This window comes from Cyanistes caeruleus, chromosome 1 (genome assembly GCF_971803275.1).
Source record: "Cyanistes caeruleus chromosome 1, bCyaCae1.hap1.1, whole genome shotgun sequence".
In the NCBI taxonomy this organism is placed as follows: Eukaryota; Metazoa; Chordata; class Aves; order Passeriformes; family Paridae; genus Cyanistes; species Cyanistes caeruleus.
The window spans coordinates 37,408,691-37,430,537 of record NC_141701.1 but is presented as its reverse complement, the minus strand read 5'-3'; the positions used below and the strand labels follow the sequence as shown (position 1 = coordinate 37,430,537).

Here is a 21,847-nt window from a genome sequence, read left to right as displayed (position 1 = left end):
CAGAGAAAAGTGGCTTGAGGACCACCTTAGGGATAATGCTGAAAGAAAGGGATGGTAAAGAGCAAAGGAGCTGATGTGTGAATACGTGGGAGGCAGAAGACACTGGATAGTAAACACAGAGTCTGCTGTGGTGAAGTGTCACAGCAGAAATTGAGAATTAGTGTTTGAGGAAAGTGCTGGAAGACAGACGAGCAGGAAGTTGGAAAGAGGGAGGGAGGGAGGGAGGGAGGGAGGGAGGGAGGGAGGGAGGGAGGGAGGGAGGGAGGGAGGGAGGGAGGGAGGGAGGGAGGGAGGGAGGGAGGGAGGGAGGGAAGGAAGGAAGGAAGGAGGGAAGGAAGGAAGGAAGGAGGGAAGGAAGGAAGGAGGGAAGGAAGGAGGGAAGGAAGGAAGGAGGGAAGGAGGGAAGGAGGGAAGGAAGGAGGGAAGGAAGGAGGGAAGGAAGGAAGGAGGGAAGGAAGGAAGGAAGGAGGGAAGGAAGGAGGGAGGGAAGGAAGGAAGGAAGGAAGGAAGGAAGGAAGGAAGGAAGGAAGGAAGGAAGGAAGGAAGGAAGGAAGGAAGGAAGGAAGGAAGGAAGGAAGGAAGGAAGGAAGGAAGGAAGGAAGGAAGGAAGGAAGGAAGGAAGGAAGGAAGGAAGGAAGGAAGGAAGGAAGGAAGGAAGGAAGGAAGGAAGGAAGGAAGGAAGGAAGGAAGGAAGGAAGGAAGGAAGGAAGGAAGGAAGGAAGGAAGGAAGGAAGGAAGGAAGGAAGGAAGGAAGGAGGGAAGGAGGGAAGGAGGGAAGGAGGGAAGGAGGGAAGGAGGGAAGGAAGGGAGGGAGGGAGGGAGGGAGGGAGGGAGGGAGGGAGGGAGGGAGGGAGGGAGGGAGGGAGGGAGGGAGGGAGGGAGGGAGGGAGGGAGGGAGGGAGGGAGGGAGGGAGGGAGGGAGGGAGGGAGGGAGGGAGGGAGGAAGGGAGGAAGGGAGGAAGGGAGGAAGGGAGGAAGGGAGGAAGGAAGGAAGGAAGGAAGGAAGGAAGGAAGGAAGGAAGGAAGGAAGGAAGGAAGGAAGGAAGGAAGGAAGGAAGGAAGGAAGGAAGGAAGGAAGGAAGGAAGGAAGGAAGGAAGGAAGGAAGGAAGGAAGGAAGGAAGGAAGGAAGGAAGGAAGGAAGGAAGGAAGGAAGGAAGGAAGGAAGGAAGGAAGGAAGGGAATCTACTGAAAGGTAATATGTATTTCAAACATGAGTTTTTCCAGAAATAATTGTAAATGTAATCTCTGTGTCCAGGTCTGGTAACACTGCAGAGCTCCAACATGCTAAGCATAGCAGCTTTGAAGTTCATCTGCCAACACTTAGACTTAATTTCCGTTGTAAAATCATGATCAATATTTTGTTCAGTCATGTGTCTAAGAAGTTAAAATGTCATTTCTATAGCTAACATTGTTTCCACCTTCAGCAAAATTAGTTATTAAAACAGTGTATCTTCCTATTTTGTTTTTTATTTCTGTGCAGAAACAGCCTCTGTGAAATACTTATTACACTACAGGAGTTCATTCAGGCATCTCAGCATTTCAGAACACCAGTTCTTCAAGAAAACACTTTCCACTTATTTATTTCCACTAAGAATTTCAGGCACTCCTTTGATGACTGTTCTTCCAAAAGTAAACACAAACTTTTAAATGAACATATTGTAAATTGAATTAAATTCCAGATTATCACACAAATAATTTTATTCATTTTCATTGAAGGGTAAAAAAAAAATGAAGAATTTCTTAGAAAATACAATAAATCACTTTTACATGAGAACACTAATACAAATAATATACTTGCCCACAGCTACAAAACTTCTAGACATACAAATGCTCCCTGTTAAAGCCCATGGATTTACTTGGTTGTGTGCATTTCATCACGTATAAAAATCTTTGTTACACATTTGATTTGCCTTTGGATTTTAATGTCAGAGGATCAAATAATGAGATTTCAGCCTCCGTGGGCAGACCCAGAGCCACAAGCACCTGCGGAGATGAAGACAAAGCCCCGCACTCGCCCAGCGCTCGCAGCAGTTCCCCACTAGCGGGGGATCACGGAGTCCCACAGCCCGCCCCAAAATCCCGACCTTAACCGGGAAATGTGAAAGAAAAAGGTCGTGCAGGCTGTAGTGGCTCACTGCTACGAGGACAGTGCTGTGTGGCACCAGGACTCTCTCGCCTGGACGTGCCAAAGCAAGCTTGTCCCTTGGTGGCTGGAGCTACAGCGCCCAGGACGATCCCGATGCGCGGGACTTGGCCAAGGCTGCTGGGGCATTCAGCGTGTTACACCGCCTTGGAGTCAAGTCCAACCTGACATCTGTCTGCCTGCCGGCAACAGCACCTCTGCTCTAAATAGATCCGAAAAGAAAATGCTGAACCCCAGAAAGAGGAAAATGAACAAGCACTTCAAATTGTTCAAGCATTGACCCCGGTTTATGCAGAAACAGATTGTCCTGTCTCATGCCAGGCATGTTCAGGGCACAAATTTCCCTATGATAAGGCCACATCACCTAGAGAAATGACACCAAAACCTCTGTGTAATGCTATAAAATGTTAAAAACTCTAGAATTAGTCTGTGCAGCAGTATGTATACATGTAAAGGTAATGCTGACATCCCCAGAGTAGGTTCAGGTTTAATAATCATCACTAAGGGTACTGAAAAATAGACAATCAGCACTTTCTGGTCTAAAGGTTTCTGTAACTTTGATGGTCTGCTCAAGGATGTTGAAATTTCATAATAGGATCCTTGGAATAAGATCCATCATTCTGTACAAGGTTGCTAACACACAAAGTAGAGTGAACTTCTGATCTGTGTTTAAGATGCTGTAGTTAAAGATGGCCATAATTAGAATGGATTAGTGATATATTTTTTTAAGCAGCAGGTTGCAGACTTGTCATAAACACTAAAGAAAACGGGTAGAAAGCACTCCTAGCCCAATGACAGTAGAAGACTGGGGAGTACAACAAAGAGTGGTCAGTCCCATATGTTCTTTCTACATAGCATCCTTTATTGGTACTGCTAGCAACAGCACACTGGATGATGCACTGCAGTGTATTTGTTATGTTCCTGTGTCCTGACTCAAGGTGATAATCAGAATTAGCTGTTCACAGAAAATGTTCTATCAGTAGCGATTTACAAACTGAAATTAGCAAGGCAACCTAATGAAAAATAATAATTAATACCATGATACTTCCCAACAGCAAGCCAACATATCGTTTGTTTTAACTCCATAAGGCCATGCATGCACACTCAAATAATTAAACACATTTGGTTATGCACTTAAATAAATGGAAGACAAATTATTTTTTCTACAAAGCAGGAAAAATGTAGCTCAAGGCAGGGCTGGGTAACAACATGAAAAAGTCATTCAGAAAGTGAGCTAGCAAGGAAGTAGTAAGTGTTAGTAGTGAAGCATGTGGGTTTTCTAAATCATGTTTTATCCTGTGTATTTATTGTTCTCTAGAGCTGTTCTGACTTTTGTGTGTTCTTTTTTATTTGTAATGTAACATCAGATATAAACATCAGACAACAGTTTTCAAAAAAAGATGGCAACAAGTCTGCAAACATTACAAAATCAGAACTCTTGAGAGTACAGACCACAAAAAACATGGCCTATAACTCTTGTTAATATTTATAGGAATCAGATGTGCACAGAGGAAAGACCACAGTGCTTTCACAAATCTTGAAACTGTCAATACAATATAATGCCCATGCACATGGACAACATCTTGTCCATGCCCTTGTATCTCACAACTAGGAATAATCACAGAGGCTACTAATGTTCAGGATGTTAGTAACCTTCATTTTGACATTTATTTGAGACAGGTGTTTGAAAAGGGGTGCCAGCCCCTGATATGAACATAACCATGCAGGGCATTTTAAACCATCAGCTGCAGTGCCTTGGCAGCTTCCTGTTGTGTGGTTTTCACCCAGAGTACAAAGCAGCCACATGTGTCAGTGTGGCAGGAAAGGTTCTGCTCACTTTGCTAGGTAATGTTTTGATACTTGGTAGTTATGATGGTTCTACATAGCCAAAACGAGTCAGCTATGCTGTTACTGATTATCAGTGGCTGGCTTGACATGCCAGACAGTTTATTTTTTACAAAATAATTGGAAAGCTATCAGAAAATCCTCAGCACTCAAAAAATCCACTTTCCTCTTGAAAAAAAAAACCACATAATTTTGGGCCTTTTAACACTACAGCTGTAAATCAAATAATTGTAGCAGCAACTTCTTTACAATCAGATAAACTGAAAACTCATGAAGACAAATGATAATAAAATGCTGATAAAGTTGATTTTCTCTGTGAACAGCTGGAGAGACTCTCCTACACAGTGAAGATTGAGAAATCATTCCAGGTAGCAGAGCAAACCCCCTGGAAGGATTATTCTATATGGAACAAATTCTGAGAAACTTCTCCATTTTCATCTAGTCCCCACTCAACCAAAAGGCTACTGAACCTAACCCTTATTTAGGAAAAGCTGACAGACATTAACAGGGGGCCTGTCTCAAGACTCTCTCTCAACTGAGTAAGGACCTGACATTCTGGCTTTCAAGTCAATTTATTGAATGAAAACCCTATCCCTTAAATCCATTCCTTTCTCTACCACAGAAATACTTCCTATGTCAATATGAAAAGGCCTGATGGTAGATTTTTTGCACAAAATTGGAGTCCTGGGATGACAGATTCTAGCAGGAATCAGAGTCACTCCATATGACCTATCACATTCATCAATTCTGGAAGCCAGTGTCTCTCAATAAAAACCACACTTACAAAAATGTACATTTTCTCCTGTCTGGGGCACTGACTGCTCTGTGGAAATCTGCAGGGTCTAAAGCTCACTGAGAGCAAAAATGATCTTTTAAGCTCTGTTGATGACCTTACTTTATTCCCAGCTCACACATAAAACATATAATGACAGGATAATTTATGTTGGAAGTCACCTCTGAAGTTCAACTCTTTCACAGCAGCACCAACTTCAAAGTTAGCTACTAATTCAAAGTCAGAGCAGGTTGTTCAGGTCCTTGTCCAATGAAGTTTTGCATATCTCCAACGACGGAGGTCTCACAACCTCTCTAGATAACCTGTTCTGTGCTTGACCTCCTCCATAATTTATTTCTCCTTCTACTTAATCACCTGTTGCAACCTGCGTCCCTTGCCTCTTGTAATTTTGCACTCCTCAGGATTCTCTTTTCAGGAGCCCAGGCATGAATTTTCTGTGACCACCAAGTCAGCATCTCATGATTGACTCCTGAATGATGCCTTTTCTCAAACCTCCTCAGTCATCTGCTTTTTGGAATGGCCATCTTTCACTTAAGCTTACTTTCAACTAAACTTGCTCAGCTTTTGAAATGTCAAGAAAGTTGCTACTAGCTCCGTCCCTTACTGTGACCTGATGGTGTGCATGTGTCACCCAAATGTCAGACCAAACGTGATACAATCTAATTCCTTACAGGAAAATACATCCTGAAATAAATCATGGCTCATCATCTGTTATGATGCATTTGGTTAATGGTAAAGGGAGAAGAAGGACTCTGCTCCAACATTTCTGCACTCTTGTTGCAAATTTGCAATGAACCTGCATAGTCTGGAGTGTCCTGCTACCATAAAAAGCAGCTCATATGCTGAAACTCCTTTCTTTATGAATACTTTCTGCTAAATGACTTAAACCCTAATTTGCTGTTCAATGTGCTGTGTTTCCACTGGCTAAGTCAGGCAGTTCAGAACAGAGCACCAAGCTCACGCTCCATAGGAGTCAAAGGGAAATGTGCCAACAGCAAAAATCTTCCCGACCCTCCTGGCGCCAGAACCTGGCTCTACAGGGGCCTGACAAAACCACTGGCAGCTGAGGTTGCAACAGGCAACAAGAAACACCTGCCCTGCCTGGGTGTAGGTCCTGCCTCAATTCAATTGGTAACCATAACCCATATTGCAAGAGCTTGCAACATGGGGGATTCTTCTGCCTAACACGCTCCTGTTTGTTCTCTACACACAGTAGAACACCGTAATTTTTAAATAATTCCTCTTCAGATCGATTGGAATATCTGATTGGGACACAATTGTCAGTAGGCCTGCTTGAAACTGTGCAGCTGGCATGATCAACTATTGCATTTTTCCAACTCTCTAGACTCTTGATTGAGAAGCTAATTATTACAAAAGCTTCTTTCTTCAGTGCATGCTGCATCAGGTGTAAATTAATCTTCTAGTAACCTTTGTTCCTTGCTCAGAACTAGGTTATACAGCTATTCCATGTTAGCTGTGCAACCAGCTGTTACAAGTTCCAGAAAAGTCTGCTTAGTCTAACAATATTACAGGATAGAAGGCAACTCTCAACAAACCTCTCAAGGACCACAGATTTTTTATTGCCCTCATATCTCCCCAACTCTTATTTCAATGCATACATCAAAATTCTAACAGAATACTGCATCATGATGTCTTTAATTAGAGGGGCAACTAAAACAAGTCAGTCTGGAAATTTTGAGCAGACTGGGTTTTGTGATACTTCTGTCACTGCTAAGAATGTAGCTGAAACACTCTTGATTCCATAAACACCATCTCAGGGATAAATCTATATCTCTAAGGTAAATTATAGCAGCTTTAGAATTCCTCTGCTAAAAATTGTACAGATAAAAAATACTCTCCTTGACTCACCCAAGTTTGCCAGGGATGAGTATACTTCATTCACAACATGCCATAAAAGTGGAGTAGGGAACAGGAAAAATGGCAAACTCTGGCTACCTAACTAGGGCCGGCAGGAAGGCGTTTTCCTGGATTGAGAGGGATGAAATGAAGCTGAAGATTTCAGCTAGTAATAATGGAAAGCAACACAATCTAGTTGTACAATAATGATGTATAATTTCAACAGCACAAATATTGCGAAAGCAACATCTCAGGAGGACAAAATGTGGAAAAATTGTGTCTTGTTATTTTATATGTGCACAAGAATTTATGAGTTGATACTTGACTTGGCACTGAATTGTTTCAGGAAGCAATTGACTAAGCTGTTGGCAGTGACCATAACATACAGTAATTAAGTTCCAAATCCCCACAAGGGAACCGAACCATGGATATGACCAGGGCACACAGCTTCCAGAAAAAGTGATTAAAAAACCAGAAAGTTAGTTATTAACAGCCTGAAGGAGGGGTTTAGGAAAATAAAGTTAATGGAATTGATACAGAGACTGTTTGAAAATATCTCAGGGAAGAAAGAATACGTGTACATACTTCATGCCACAAAACAAAGAAACAAATACCCATAAAGCAACAGAGTCTTCATGGTTAAACATTATAGCTCAGTCAATGTAAACATGCTTCCTTTGAAAATAGGAACAAATTACTAGATCGTGAACTCTGGGCAAAATGAAGAAAAGGATGAAAATGTGGTTAGGTAATAAACTAGTGCACTTGGCTTATGCTTCCAGACTTCAATTTTTCAAGGCTTCTATAGTGGATAGGTGCCAAAATGCCAATGAATTTCAGTATAATTAAAATCCTCTTTAAAATTCCATACATAGATCATTGTAATGAAAAAATTACATAAAGGGAACTCTTTGCCTATCTTTGAAAGCAACACTAAGTTCACCACTACGGGACACAACTGAAAGCAGTGCCAGTGAACACAGATGACAACACTGTTGGCATTAAAAATCTTCTGATTAATACAATGTAGGAGAAGAGAAAGCACAATTTCTGCTGAACCTTTGCTTGTTATAATTTGCTGAAAGTGTTAAAGATTGAGCAGATCTAGTCTGTGCATTAATCGTCAGGCTCCAAGTACGTTCAGAACAAGATGACATTCCCTGAACAAAGAAGTCTGTAATCTAAGATCAGAGAAATTAGGTGCACATAAATCAAGATGGAGCAAGGTATCCTGGAGACACTGTTCAAACAACTTCACAATCCCAGTGTGAGATATTACATGTTTCAGGTCAAAAGCTAAATTCACAGCTAAAACATGCTGAACATATGCTTGACTGGGACACCAGGATAGTCCAGAAGCTTTGCTGACTGGTGCTCTCCTCTCCATGAACATCTTTGAAAGAAAGAAGAACAGCTGTAAAAAAAGTTATTTTTGTTGAATCATAAAAGGAAGGAGTGCAAAGACACCTTTCAAAATCTATTCTCTTTTCAAACAAGCCAGCCTACTGAAAGCAGTAGTCTAAGCAATTGTGTGGCATACCTTCAGATGTGCCACTCAAAAGGTAACAAATTGTGGGACTATTGAATTATTTGCAGCATCTCAGGAAACACTATTGCAGTTTCTTTTGGCAAACTCACTAAAGAAGTATCTACAAAACAATAATAAAAACATTGCAACATCTATAATTAAACAGGAATCTCTGTTCCCTTTGAAAAGTCTAATCACATGCAGCATCCTTATTTCATTTAACACAAAGAACTATTGGTCCATTTCAAAAATGAAATTAACAGCAGGAAGTACTGATGTACATGGAAAACCTCAAAACACGACAGCTACAAGCAGTAAGCTAAAAAGAAACGTAATGGGAAACATAAAAATACAACCAGCACTCTTCTTTCTATTCTGGGAAAAGAAGTCAAAAGGTCTAAAAAAGTAAAAAAAAATAAAAATAAACAAAAAAGAATCTTCACAGTTAATGCAACTGCAACATAGATGTTTTTACCTATCTCCTTGTTTGCCCACAGAAGCTGCTGACATATAAAATTAGCTTGCCTGCTTCTTACGAAAATCACTGGCAAAACCATCATAGAGTATAGGGGAAACTGAGGATCCACAATTTGTCATCTGTGTGTATTTATTTTTTCTTCATGTTTGAAATCAAAAGCACAGCTTATGTCTACTGGCACTCACAAGAGATTAAAAGAAAACAGGAATTAATCAAAATTAACATTTTTTTAACTGTAATGTAAGTATACAGGCTAAGAAAAGGACTGAAAAAGACAAAATTTGCCAGTTTCTATGCTGCCAACTTTCAATATCAACCTAATGGTAAGAAACTAAACAATTACACAGTTATTACTGTCAGATTCATAGGTCAGCCTCTTCACTGTGCCAAGTTTCTGCTCAGTGTGCAAAGCAAGGAGCACTGCAGAGCAGCTTATTGTTCCCTACCATGTTTGGCCCCAGCAAACATGTAGGCTGAAGTGCCCTGGGTCTGCCTTTACCTATGCTAACAGAAACAAATATACTTTCAAGCCTTTCTTTTTCCTTCCTTTGAAATACGAAAGCCAAGAAGGAAAAAGCAAGGCTTTTACTGCAAGATTCTCCAGCCTACCTTCACTCTGGGTTCTTGCCAGCCTGAGAGAATGAGCACATGTCTGCGTGTGCTTTTATAGCTCCACAGTTAGAGTGAAGCTTGGAAAAAACATTGGACCTTGATGGATAGTTAATGATATTACAGACTAGCAATATCATCAAGAAGACAGAAAACACAAAGAGCTAGGTTAAGCATTTAAATCTGGAAGTGTTATTTATATGACAAAGCATTTAATAAAAGCATGTCCAGCTCTAAAGTGTTGCCTGCAATCTGTTGTCTTGGGATTTAAAACCAGACTGTTCGTATGTGGAAGGTTTTAAATCACCAATTTAATTTTTAGTGGTAGATTCTCTCATGAAGGCAGAATAGAAAACACTCTTTCCCTGTTAATTTGCCAAGTTTTGTTAATAACTGATTTGTATTCCACAGTTCTTTGTTTCAAAGGTAATGGTCTATCTTAAGATATGAGAATCTGCAGCTGCATATTATCTTCTTAAGTCATAATCTTGACTGTTATCCAGTGAGCAGTTGTTCTTCCATTATACACTCCTCTAGGAAACTCAGGTTTTTGTTTTCCTGTAATGTTTGCTAAGCTTCCTTTGAAATAATAAACTTTGTTATGCTTCTCCAATAGTTTTCTCTTGAATTGCAAGTTTGCGGATTGTGTAATAGTGTGCTATACTTTTCTCATCTTCCATAGTTCTATGAACTCGACAAATTCTGCTAAACTTCAGCTATTTCCCATTTCAGTTCATTACATGGCTTAATGCTGGGACAGTAAAAAGTCAGGAATGAGCTCATTGACAACAGTGTGGCCTATGGACATCAGATAGCCCCATGGTTAAATTACTGAAACAGGATTTACAACCTAAATTAGGTATTCCAACACTACAGTGTCTGAAACTCTTACTAGAATTTGAGCATCTAGGAATCATGAGTCAGTTCTCTCCCACTTCTACAAAAGGCATCATGTGTGACCATGGCCAAACAATTTAATCCCTTTGAACTTGTTTTCTACCAGTTCCTTGGCAATAGCAGAACTCATCTTCCTTGCACTGATGTTTTAAGGATTAAATTATTTGTGCTTGTGATGCACTCAGGCATAACAGCAAATACTTGTGGAAGCCTCCCAAGGTTTTCACATCTTAGATGATCTACAAGTTTCATCCTTTGCCTCTTGAGGGCTATGACTGCACCATTAGCACAAATAACACAACATTTGGGAGCAGCATCAGAAAGCTATTACTTCTAGTTTTTAGAGATTTTACTTATGCATTGGGGCCAGTCTCGGAACTCAAGCATCAGCATGGAAAACAACAAAATAAAGAATCTCCTTTCCTCTTCTTCAACAAGTGAAAAGTTTTATATAGCAAAACAGTTAGACCTAATGGTTATGGCAAAGTGCCAAGGAAAACCAAATAGGAAAACCAAGGCAGCACGAAACTGAAGCAAAATATGAGCAGAGTGCCAGCAAGGATCATGGCAGAAATTAGAAAATTATGTACAACTGAAGCAAATCACAGCAAGGGCATACAGCCAAGAAAAATGGCAGAGTGGAGCAGCAATTTTGTTGCGCTCCAAACTAGGTTTAAATCCTCTTCAGAAGTCCCATCTCCTAAGAGACTCCAGAAGGTCTTCTCCCACAGCACCTACGTAAGTAGCCATTCTGTTAGAGTTGGGAATAGAGTTTTCCATAAGGGTTGTCTGATAGCAACCTCTCTATTCATGAATACAAGCACTGTCAGCAAGACAATTGCATAAGAAAATAGAGTAAGAAGGCAAAGCTGTATATCTGCTCAAGGAATGGAAAAGAATCCTGTATTTTTAAAAAGTGTCAGAGGTTGTTGCTACCACAGACAGAGTATGCTAAGAGATCCTCTATCCAAGGTTACACACCTGCCTCCACAAGCATGCAGTGCCACCAAACAGGCTGCAACTGAATATCTTACCTTAGCCCAGCCAGGCTGCAAGAAAATTTGATGCAAAACCACTCACAAAGAGTGCCTGCTGCTTTTGGAAGGACTACACCAATAGACTGAGATTAGGTGGAATAGGAAGCCCAGAGAAGAACTACTCTCTTCAGTTGCTCCTCATTTTCTTCTCATTCTCTTTTCCTTCACCCAGCTTTTCTCCTCTTGCAAATTTTTTTCCTGTTAGTTTGACCCATTCTCCTATGCTCAGTCATTTTTAGTTTGAACTATTTATTTCTTTAATCAGTACTGAAATTCTCCATCCTGGTAGATTGCAACCACCACCTCATAAGTGGTTTTGGTGAATATGGGCCACAAAGGTTCTCTACACAAAACTCAAATGACTCTTAAAAAACAGACAAAAAGATAAAGAGTCTTCACTACACACTATTAGCACCACTCCTTTTTCACCTGGTGTCTGGCAACTCGTACATCTTCCACAATCCATTAAATATATTGTAGATTTTGCACAGAAGGTAAATCACATTGGCTACCTCTAAAGAGTGTACCTTTTTCCACAGGGCTTAACTTATTTTTTTCAGGTGTCAGACAAGACAAAAGCATGTTTGTGCAAGTACATCAGCCCATTTTTGCACCTGCTTCCAGGAATTCACAACAGAAAGCACATAGGTGCCTTCCTGAAAAAACTATGTGTGAGTGAGCAAAACAAGGGCCAGTAAAAGCTCATGCTGGCAAATTACCCAAAAAAGAAAGTGTACTCCAGAGACTGCATGTGCCTACTTAGGTCAAATTAACCCTCAACAACAATAAAAACATAACACTGTAAGAACTTAAAGCACTAGCAATCTCAGGAGTCATAAGCTGATCATGTGTGCTTTTACAATGATGGCAATTTTATCTTGTTGCTGGTTTCATGTTTCCCTGTACATTGGGAGGAGACAAAGTCCTCACAGCTTTGTCCCACCACAAAAAATCCAAACAGAAGTCACATCAATTAGGGGATTGCAAGTGTATGACACATAGAAAAATGAAAAAAAATACTTAAGCACTGGCACATTTGGGACTAGGATCCCACATAACACAATTCACTGACAGTCCTGGAATTGGTGCTTAGACCAATTTTTCCCACGGAGTGCTGTGTAAATCTACACAACCTGTAAAAAATTGCTTTTGTAGAAATCACTGAGATTTAGAAAACAAATCTGAAAACATCTGTTTAAATACTGGCACAACTTTCCTGTATATTTCCACAATTCTGTCCTCAAAAATTAGATATTGTCCAATGAAAATATCTACTTTAAACAATTACTAGTCTTATTCATAACCTGCCAAGGATACAGCTATTACACGAAAGTCATAATTTCCTTATAAGGTATACTGTGTTTAATTACAGCTAAGAGTGTTCACCTGCAATGATTTCAAAATTTAGAAGACTGCCCAAAAGTGTTAGTAACAACTTCATATTCCACCAGAAAACTTGGACAGCGTCTGAGCCAAGTTCCAGACCTCAGCACGATGCTACATAAACTCTTCTGGAATCTGTTCTTTTTGCCTCCTGTTGAATTCATAGATACCCTTCATTCAAAGGCCTTGTGCTGGCAATATGAGTGGAATTAATTCTTTTTTTTCACAAGCAGGCAATCTATGCAACCAACTAAGGCAACAGGATTTACTCTTTGAATTATATTTAGAGTTCATTACTTGGATCATAGTCCTAATAAAGAAATTACTGTCATTGTGGTTTGAATTCTGCTTGCCATTCACACCTACCCAGTCCTTCTGCAGCTTGTAAATCTCTGAATAAAGAGGGAGAGACACGCTGGCAGGAACACTGTTTCCCAGGCCTTCTATTACAATTACAAATACATTGGTTTATTTTTTAGTCCAGATAAGGTAATAGGAAAATGATTAAAAGGTTAAATAGCTTTGGCAAATAATATTAAAAGGTGGCAAAAATAATTTTTTTTGTTGAAAGCCTGATATCTTCACCCCAGAAATGCCAGAAAGGGCACTGCACTGTATATAGATATCTAATTTCAGGGCCAGGCACGGAGAAAACCCCATGCTGAAGACTGTAAAGGCTTTAGTAGGCAAGTGTAATGTTAACAGCCTAACCTGAAGCCCTAAAGCTCTGTTAGGTGAGTACTTTAGGCACCATTTCTTCTTAACAAAGGAAAAAGTCATGGTTTAAATCAAATCAAGGGTAGGATATGTGTTTTGCACTATGTTACCTTCATTGCAGCAGGATTGTTACTCTGAAAGTCTACAGAATTCATTAGTCTGCTCTTTGTCATGCAGGAAAGGAACAATTTTTATTCCTGTCCAGAATTGATTTTGGTCCTTCCAGCAACTGTATTTCTTTCTGTTCTACTCAAAAAAAAAAAAAAAAAAAAAAAGTAGGACGGACACTAATAGTTCTTAATCTTCCTGCACATCTTGGAAACATTTTTTAAATTATTTTCTGCCAACCCCCTTCTACTGAGAGCTTTCACATGGTTCTCAGCTAATGTAATCCTACATTTTAAAGAGGATGGATTACAGAGACTTATCCTCCCAGATATGTTGCAAGTGGTGAAAGGAACCTTTTTATTTTCCCTGATACAATTTTATTTTAGAGCAGTAGCCCAGAAACAACTGTGCCTTTATGGTCAGTCTGTGCCTTTGGTCACACCACCATTTGACTAACTAACTCAAACTAACTAAGAGGAAGAGACAGCTTTAAGGCCCCCTTATATTTTTCTGTTACCCTTCATTTCAGAAGCACAGAAATTATTTTCATTTCCCCACAAACCTGTATTGATATTATCATGTGATTTACTTTCTCCTGCTGGATTTCATTTCTTTTTTGACTGTAAGTTCATTCAGCCTGGCACTATAATATGCTGTGTTTATACAGAGATCAGATACAATGGGAATTCATTTTTAGCTGCTCCCATTTCACTTTCTTAATAAAAATAAGTAATAGCAATTTTCAATTCCTGTCCTCTTCTATCTACCTGTTATATACATCAGAGGTAAGGGAAAGAGTCAGTTTCATTAGTTCTTCATTTGTTTTCCCTCCTTCTCCAACCCATATGCTTGGCATCAAGGGGAGGAATAAAGATGTCAAATAATTCCTCTTTCCTACACCTAAATCAGCTTCAGGTAAATCACATGTGTAAAGGTGGATTCCACTGCTTTGTGGAAATTTGTACTGTAAGGCACAGAGATTTGGTACCCTGCTCCATTTGCTCGCAAGAAACAGTCTCTCAATGTTGAGACCATTACTAAACATTTAGCACATGTCATGGCCAATGTATCTTTGGCCAAAAGGCAAAGTAGCACTCGTTTGCATGCAGCAGAAGTAGATGGTGAGATGGATTTCTAGAGGAAGTTGCACAGTTTCCTTCCAGTTCCTGACCAAAGGGCAAGAGTGGTCTTCATGCTCTTGTTTTCATGAAAAAAAAACAGAGGAGTACTGGTAGGTACATCCCTCTGCTCTTTCCTTGGCTTAAGAAGAGGTGTTGCCGTATTTAATTTTGACAAATATTTTTGTTTTGTCCTGTTTTCCTGACCTATTGCAAACAGATTTTTCAGTGGAAATGAAAACACTGGCATACCACTGTCTACATTCTGGTTTCTTCAGTCAAGGAAGGTGGAAAACACAGCTTTGCTGGACCTCATATAAGAATAAAAAACCAAAGAACTCAGACTCCAAGCCACGTGAACAGCATTTTCGGACAATATGTATTAGCTCAAGAAGCTGTTCCAGAAGTTACACAAGTTTTGTAATCTAACCAACTTCACCATGAACCTACATATCCTAACCACACTCAAAGACCCTGGCTGTGTAGTAAGAAGTAATGGATTTTTGCACTAAGAAATGTGGGATATTATTCAACTAATACAGTATATTGCCTAACTTTTTTCTAGAAATTATAGTACCAAAGATGAAGAGACTAAGGAAGTAACTGAAGATCAGTCTTCCAAACCTTGAAAAATTACACTCTTTTTCAGTCTTTTACAAAGGCCATTACACGACAATCTGAAGCTCTTTCACAACTATTTTGTCCAGTGTAATAAAATAAAGCTGTATAGTCTTCAGCCCTAAAAAAACCAGACCATCAATAATTGCTCCAGTCAATAATTAGTCTCAGATAGTCATCTCTCATCAAACTAAAAGCTGATTTTTGTAGAACTGCTCAGGTTTTAAAATGAGCAGAGTGTGTCACCTAGGCCAACCTGTTGGGTTGTTAATGTACCCATTTCAACCAAGCACTTCCATTTTCATATTACTTCTTATCTCCTCTCACAAAGAGAAGAGAATCCCTATCATTTGCCATGGAAATAATTTCTAGCTCCTTAGGAAGATGACCTACTAGATTTGTTACACTTGATAAAGACCCAAACTTATGCATTTGGTGCTCAACATATTTCTAGGCATGCACTGATGTACAAACAACTGACAGCTTATTTTGTATGACAGCATAAACTATACCAGATTGCTTGGATGTAGCCAAAATAGGCATCAATTGCTGTTTGTGTTCAGTAACCAATAAACTTAGTTCAGATGATTAGAGCATGGTACTTTTAACACCAAGATTGTGGAACCAATAAATATGAGCCATTTACTTAAGAGCTGGATGATCCATGTGGGCCCCTTCCAAGTTAGGACATTCTGTCAATCTGTGAAACCCCGTAGAAATCAAGGCAAATATACATTCAGAATATGATGATTTCCAACAACTGTACAAACCAATGCCAATGTCAAAAGCTAAGAAAATAAGAATTCCAAGTCCACTGATAAAAGCTATTGTTTAAAAAATAATAATAAAACAGATAAGGCTATGCCTTGAATGGAAACAGCAAGTCTTCCATTCTGGAGTCTCAGGTGTGCTACATAAACATTTACAGTGGCCACAAACACCTGTTTTATTATTGCTCAAGTCTAATATTTGATCTGGACAATTTGAGAGGGAATTAATATAACAGCTCTTTGTGCATATAGCAGAAGGAAATGCAGTTCACCTGTCAAAAAAATTGCTCTGCACTTTCTTACAGCTTGAGGCAGAAGATGACAAACTGGCCATTTTCTGCCATAAGAATTTATCTGTTTACAAAATGAAACATTCAAACTGTACTTAAAGTGTATTATGGGTCAGGTTTTTCTGCTAGAGAATTTTTGCACCCGTAATTATTTCTTGGAAATTAGAGTTCAGTTGAAAGATGCAGGAAACAGAAAAACATTGGCTTGCTCACTTCCAGGTGATGTTTTTCAACTGTGCCAGAATCCTGTTTGTGCAGCTGCTGTACTGCTTTCAAGGTAGGTGAAGAATGAAATCCCTTCATGACTTACTGAGTTTGTTGTTTTGTATCTCTGGGTCAAGCATATTTTATTCTGGGCCGATCTGGAGTAGATAATTCTATATTATCGGCAGATTATCAATAGACTGTTCCCACATACCACCAAGACTTTTTGCAAGTGATCTCTAATAAACAAAGAGACAGGAAACCCGGATAGATTCCCAAGTACAGTTCTCAGCATAGTTCATATGAATATTTCTCTGCATCACCACATACTGGATCAGTCTTGAAGAAAAGCACTAAGCACTAAGCAGAGGTATTTTATAATGAATTTGCTACTTCCTACCTCAGGGGAGCATTGCAGTATCCTGAAGGTCTTACTTACTTCCCTTGTTTTCCCTTTGGTTGATGAGTCTTATTCATTCAATTAATTCTGCATTTCCAAGACCTACCTGGAATCAGCCTGCAGAGGGGATCTACACATAGATGTGGCACTTAAGGACATGGTTCAGGGGAGGACTTAGGTAGTATTAGGTTTATGATTGGACTTGTTGATCATAAAGGTCCTCTCCAACCTAAATTATTCTATGATCTTACTCCTTTCAGCCTGAAAACTCCATATGAGTAAGTTCATATGTGAGAGGTTGTGACAGACCAGTGCAAAGTAGCAAACAGCAGAGACCAAAATCTGACCCACAACTCTTAAAAGTATTTGAACAACCCTAAGAATTAGATGGATGATGTCCACAAGATTTTTACACTTATTTCTGCAGTAGTTGCTTTATATTCTTCAATGTTTTTATATATTTTTCCATAAGACACTTCTTTTCCAGTAGTCAGGCACTCATCAACACTACAATAATAAATTTCCTAGCACTGAGCACAGTGAAAAAAATAAACAGTTTCAGACTCATGAGGGATTATGATAGATAAAAAAGGCAAAACTTACTTAAAGAACTCTGAAAAATCTTGAGTTCCTTTAAAACAAATAGCGCACAACAAATGAAATAAAAGATGCAAAGCTGAAGTCACCAAATATCAGGGTTGGTATCTGTTAAAAGTAGTCTTGCTGCCCAGGGGTTAAGGAATACTCCAAGCCATTCCTTGACAGCTGTAAGCAATGAGACAGTGGGAAGTGAAGTAGTACGACAAACCACTGCTGGAGGGCCAGAGAAAAAGGCATTTTGTGCTGCCTATGACATGAACCCCAGGAGGATTTTTTTAAGACTGCATTATCACTTTGCTTTTATTTCAATATTGTATACTTCTTCCAGATCTTGCAGAACATACAGAGGACTATCACATAATCTTCAATTTTCAAGTATATAAAGCTGTTTCATTAACAAATTGCTCTACACTTACTCCAAATTGACCTAAACTGTTATTACTCACCATGGAAATATTTCCAGTGGCTAGTTCTCCCCATCTATAGCTATTAGTCAAGGTGACATAGGAAGTGTTGAAATGGCAGATCTTGTTAGAACACTAATAAGAAAGAAGTTAATAATTCTGCAAGCTAACTTTACGACCAATTAATCATACAGTGTGATGAGTGCTGGAGGCATTCTATTCCAGACGCACATCCTAATTTACCTGCACTAAAGCACACCTCAGGAAAATAGCTTTGTGGTTGAAATATAAAGCATGAAGAGCTAAAAGGAAGTAGTTTTTGGGCTGCCAATAATTCAGGCTATGAAATAAGATCTTTTGCATTTCATGGGTGTTATACAATGTGGTGCACTCTTACCTCCATGGGAAAGGCCTTAAAATTAACCGTGTGCTCAGAACCACGCTGATTTTCTCTCCCCCAGTGAAATCGAACATCATGTAGTTCAAACTCATGTCCCCGAGGTAATGGCCCCCCTATTAACACTGGAAAAGAAGATAAGTGGTAAAGAACTTGCCTTTCAAAGCAGACAAGGCTCTGAATATATTCTCCAAATACAACAAGGAGTTTGTGGCAATTTTCTATGTTATTAGTGGTACCAGAGAGGAGAAAAGTTAAGTTGACAGACTTGTCACCTTTACTTCTGAAGCACCTTGCAGGTACAGAACACAAATTGAGGCAGTTATGAAAAACAGTAAAACTGCTGTCATACATAAACTCTTTATGATGCAGAACACCAAATAAAAGCATTGAACTTTTACCAGTCAGAGGAGGGAATGTTTATTGGTCTTATCAAGACATTAACTGTGTGCTCTAAACAGATGGCAAGGGTTCTGAATTGAACTGGGAAGTTACCTCCAAGTTGTCCAAGTGTTTAATTTCCATCACCTATATTTACTGTGGGTCACAGAAATAGATAGAAAAGTTTTGATTGCAAATACTTTGCTAGGTAAAGGTGTTCAGTCATTTACCACCTGTCAGGCTTCTGAGACACTGAACGCCTCCATACTGAAATACAATCAAACCTACACACTGGAGCAAAAACAGCACACCTCATTTACTTAAAAACAGCTTCTAGGCAGACATGGGTTTTCCTTACTTCAGTTTTTTAAACATCTGCAACTTCTTAAAAGCATCTGTCCACAATCGCAACACACACACACACAAAATACGTGTATATTTGCTCAGTACTTGTGCACTGAGACTTCCACCAGTAGTAAAAGCAAGCAACTGTGAGGCCCAACCTGCTATGGAATTAATCAACACAAACATTTCGCCCAGGGATTTCTGAATCTGCTTTAGATCAAATATTACACCACAAGCTGGAGGTAACTTCCCACTAAAATCATTGAATATTGGCTTCTAGGCAGGGCTGAGTTTTATTTAAGGGCATTCACAGTCTTCCCCAAAATCCATTAAATTCTGGTTTACATTTCATAGACTTGGAATTAATTGTTTACAATCTCTGATAATTGGTAAGGATTATTTAACTGCATGAAATATAGCCTTAGGGAATTAGTTCCATAATATATAGCTATTTTGACACACAAACTATACCACCTGAGCTTGGAGCACAAGAGGTAGTGTAATACTAAAACATAAGTTAGCAATTGAATCGTATTACAACTGTACAAACACAAAACCAAAGGTATGGAACTGTAAATAAATTGAGAGAAAACAGATCAATTATGGTTTTCATAAGCAATTATACTGGAGGGGGAAAAAAAGTCAAATATTCCAATCACTCCTCCTTTAATAATACTTCACAACTAATATAACAGCCATTAGAGTTTCTAAAATGAAATGTCCTAAATCTAGTTATATATTCAGATTTGCTTCTTAACCTTGTTTTATCTATATTCTGTCTATACCTATATCCCCTAGAGGGAAAATCTACAAATCTGGTGAACACCTGGGGAAACAACCAATTGAAGTATTTAAGAAATCTGGCCAAATAATAGGAATCATGATACTCAATTAGCGCTCAATTAGGGCAATAATATAATAATAATCTCAATTAGGAAAACTGCGCATTTTCTCTGTTTTGAAACATTGCTCTGAGAAAAACTGAAACACGAACAAATGTTCTCTGTATGATGTAGTTCTGAATCTCCAGGAGCTTCAGAGTTTATTTTCAAGGCCTCCGTTAGGACACTGATCCCATGATAAAACTATTTCATACTTGGTCATGGTTCTTCCACCTAATGCATAACATATATTCCACCATCAAAATGAAAGCAGCTGTGAAAATATTTGCAATTAAATAATGAGAAGGATTTGGGAATTCCATATGGACTGTGTGTCTTGAATTAAAGGATAAAAACATTCACCAGTAATGAAAAATTTCTTTTTAATATGGATCTTAATCAGTTCACTTTTTTCCATAAAGAACTTTTTCTTTGACTGTTAACATTACAGTAGATGAGGACCTCTTGCACATTAATTGGACACAGTTTCAAAAGCATTCAGTGCTCAATAGTTCCCAACAAAATAATCTGGCTGAACGGATTTGTCATCAGAGATCTCCTGTGAGGAAAAGAAACTGCAGGAGTTTCTGCAATCTCTGAAAAATGACTAGAATACTAGGCCAGGTTCAAACACAGCTTATTAACTCTTTTATCCTCCTGGTAGGTTTAATAAATGTTGTCTTCTCCCTCCCAAATTATTCTCAGTTTACAAATAGAAAACGGGAAATTACGTAATATTAAATCTAAGGAAAAGTTGAAACTAAACCAAGATTTCCTAAATCATAACTCCATACTTCAGTCATAAACTTCTTCTCTACTTCACATTTTTATTTTCACATTTTCTTTTAATGTGTTTCAAGACTCATCTGGCATCACATTGAGTTCAAGTATAAAAGTCTTTTTTTCTTTTTTCTAATTCTCTTAATGGTTTTGCAAAGGCATTTAGGTGTGTTGGCCCCATCCTACTAACCATCACTACTATGTTACAAACTGCCCTTGGGACAGGTAGGATGGAAGGAACTGCATTTTGGCATGCAAATGATGAGGTCACTTGTGGTCACTGTCACTTATTCCACAGGAGATTTTAAGAATTCCTGATCCTGCAGGGAGAACCTTATCCCTTGGGAAAAGAACTCTGGTTCTGATCAAGGCAGTAAAACTTACTAGAAGTACAACATTTCTCTTTTATTACAAATCTGCAAAATTCCATGAAAAGAAACGTTCTGTGTTGCAAAAATACACGGAAATTATCATAGAAAGGAAGTTATAAAGGAAAGCATCATTATTAAAATAATAAACCCTTTTTAAAAAGCTGTATAAATCTGAACTGACTCCCTCACTTAGCACAGCTGTAGTTCCCAGTACTACTGAGTTCTCAGTACTACTGAGTTCTCAGAAGGAAACAAAAGTTGGAATGTCTCATGACTTGACAATGTTCAGCTGTTTAAATGCCCCCAAAGGGCTGTTACTAGCTAAGACTGGTTGGAATAACATGGAGGCTCTTCCAAACACATGGTAAGAAACTACTGCAGTGCTGGAAAGCAAAATGGACTTTTTTCCTCCCTACTTTCTTGCCTCCTTCATACAGAATAGTCTACCCAGATGAAAGGTCTGAATCAGATATTGCAACTTCACTTAAGCTGGAATTGTTTCTTTTATTATTTCCTACTAAATCATATTTGATGAGTGATACTAAAAATGTCATCCTTTAAGGAATGAGGACTGCCTTCTACTTCGTCCTCATCGATATTGTGAGCATGTATAGCTGGTGCATCTATGTCAAGCTGTCCAGTTCTGTACTTAGTACTCAGAACCCACTCAAATTAATGGGAAAAAGCACTTTTAACTTACATGGTCTTTGAACCATGAACAAATCTTGCCAGCTGTACAGAACAGTTTGGCACTACACTGTCTTAGCAATAGTCTGTACTGCTTTTGAGTGCGGGCAGCTGTTAATACCAATGAATTGGATACCACCACACAAGAGGAAATTCTGGATACACTTTGAAGCAACCTCACTGATCATCTAGTCTGGCATCGAAA

At 39.0% G+C, this 21,847-nt stretch overlaps 1 protein-coding gene across 3 annotated transcripts in view; it reads right to left on the bottom strand.

Moving 5' to 3' along the window:
- The window catches only part of CA8 (carbonic anhydrase 8 (inactive)), a 49,914-nt gene that overhangs the window by 27,210 nt on the left and 857 nt on the right, over positions 1 to 21,847 (bottom strand). For all 3 annotated transcript variants that reach the window (XM_086887227.1, XM_086887216.1, XM_086887206.1), the window contains exon 3: positions 18,198 to 18,322. In XM_086887227.1, the coding sequence (XP_086743353.1) occupies positions 18,198 to 18,322 (125 nt within the window). The remainder of the gene's footprint in view (positions 1 to 18,197; positions 18,323 to 21,847) is intronic.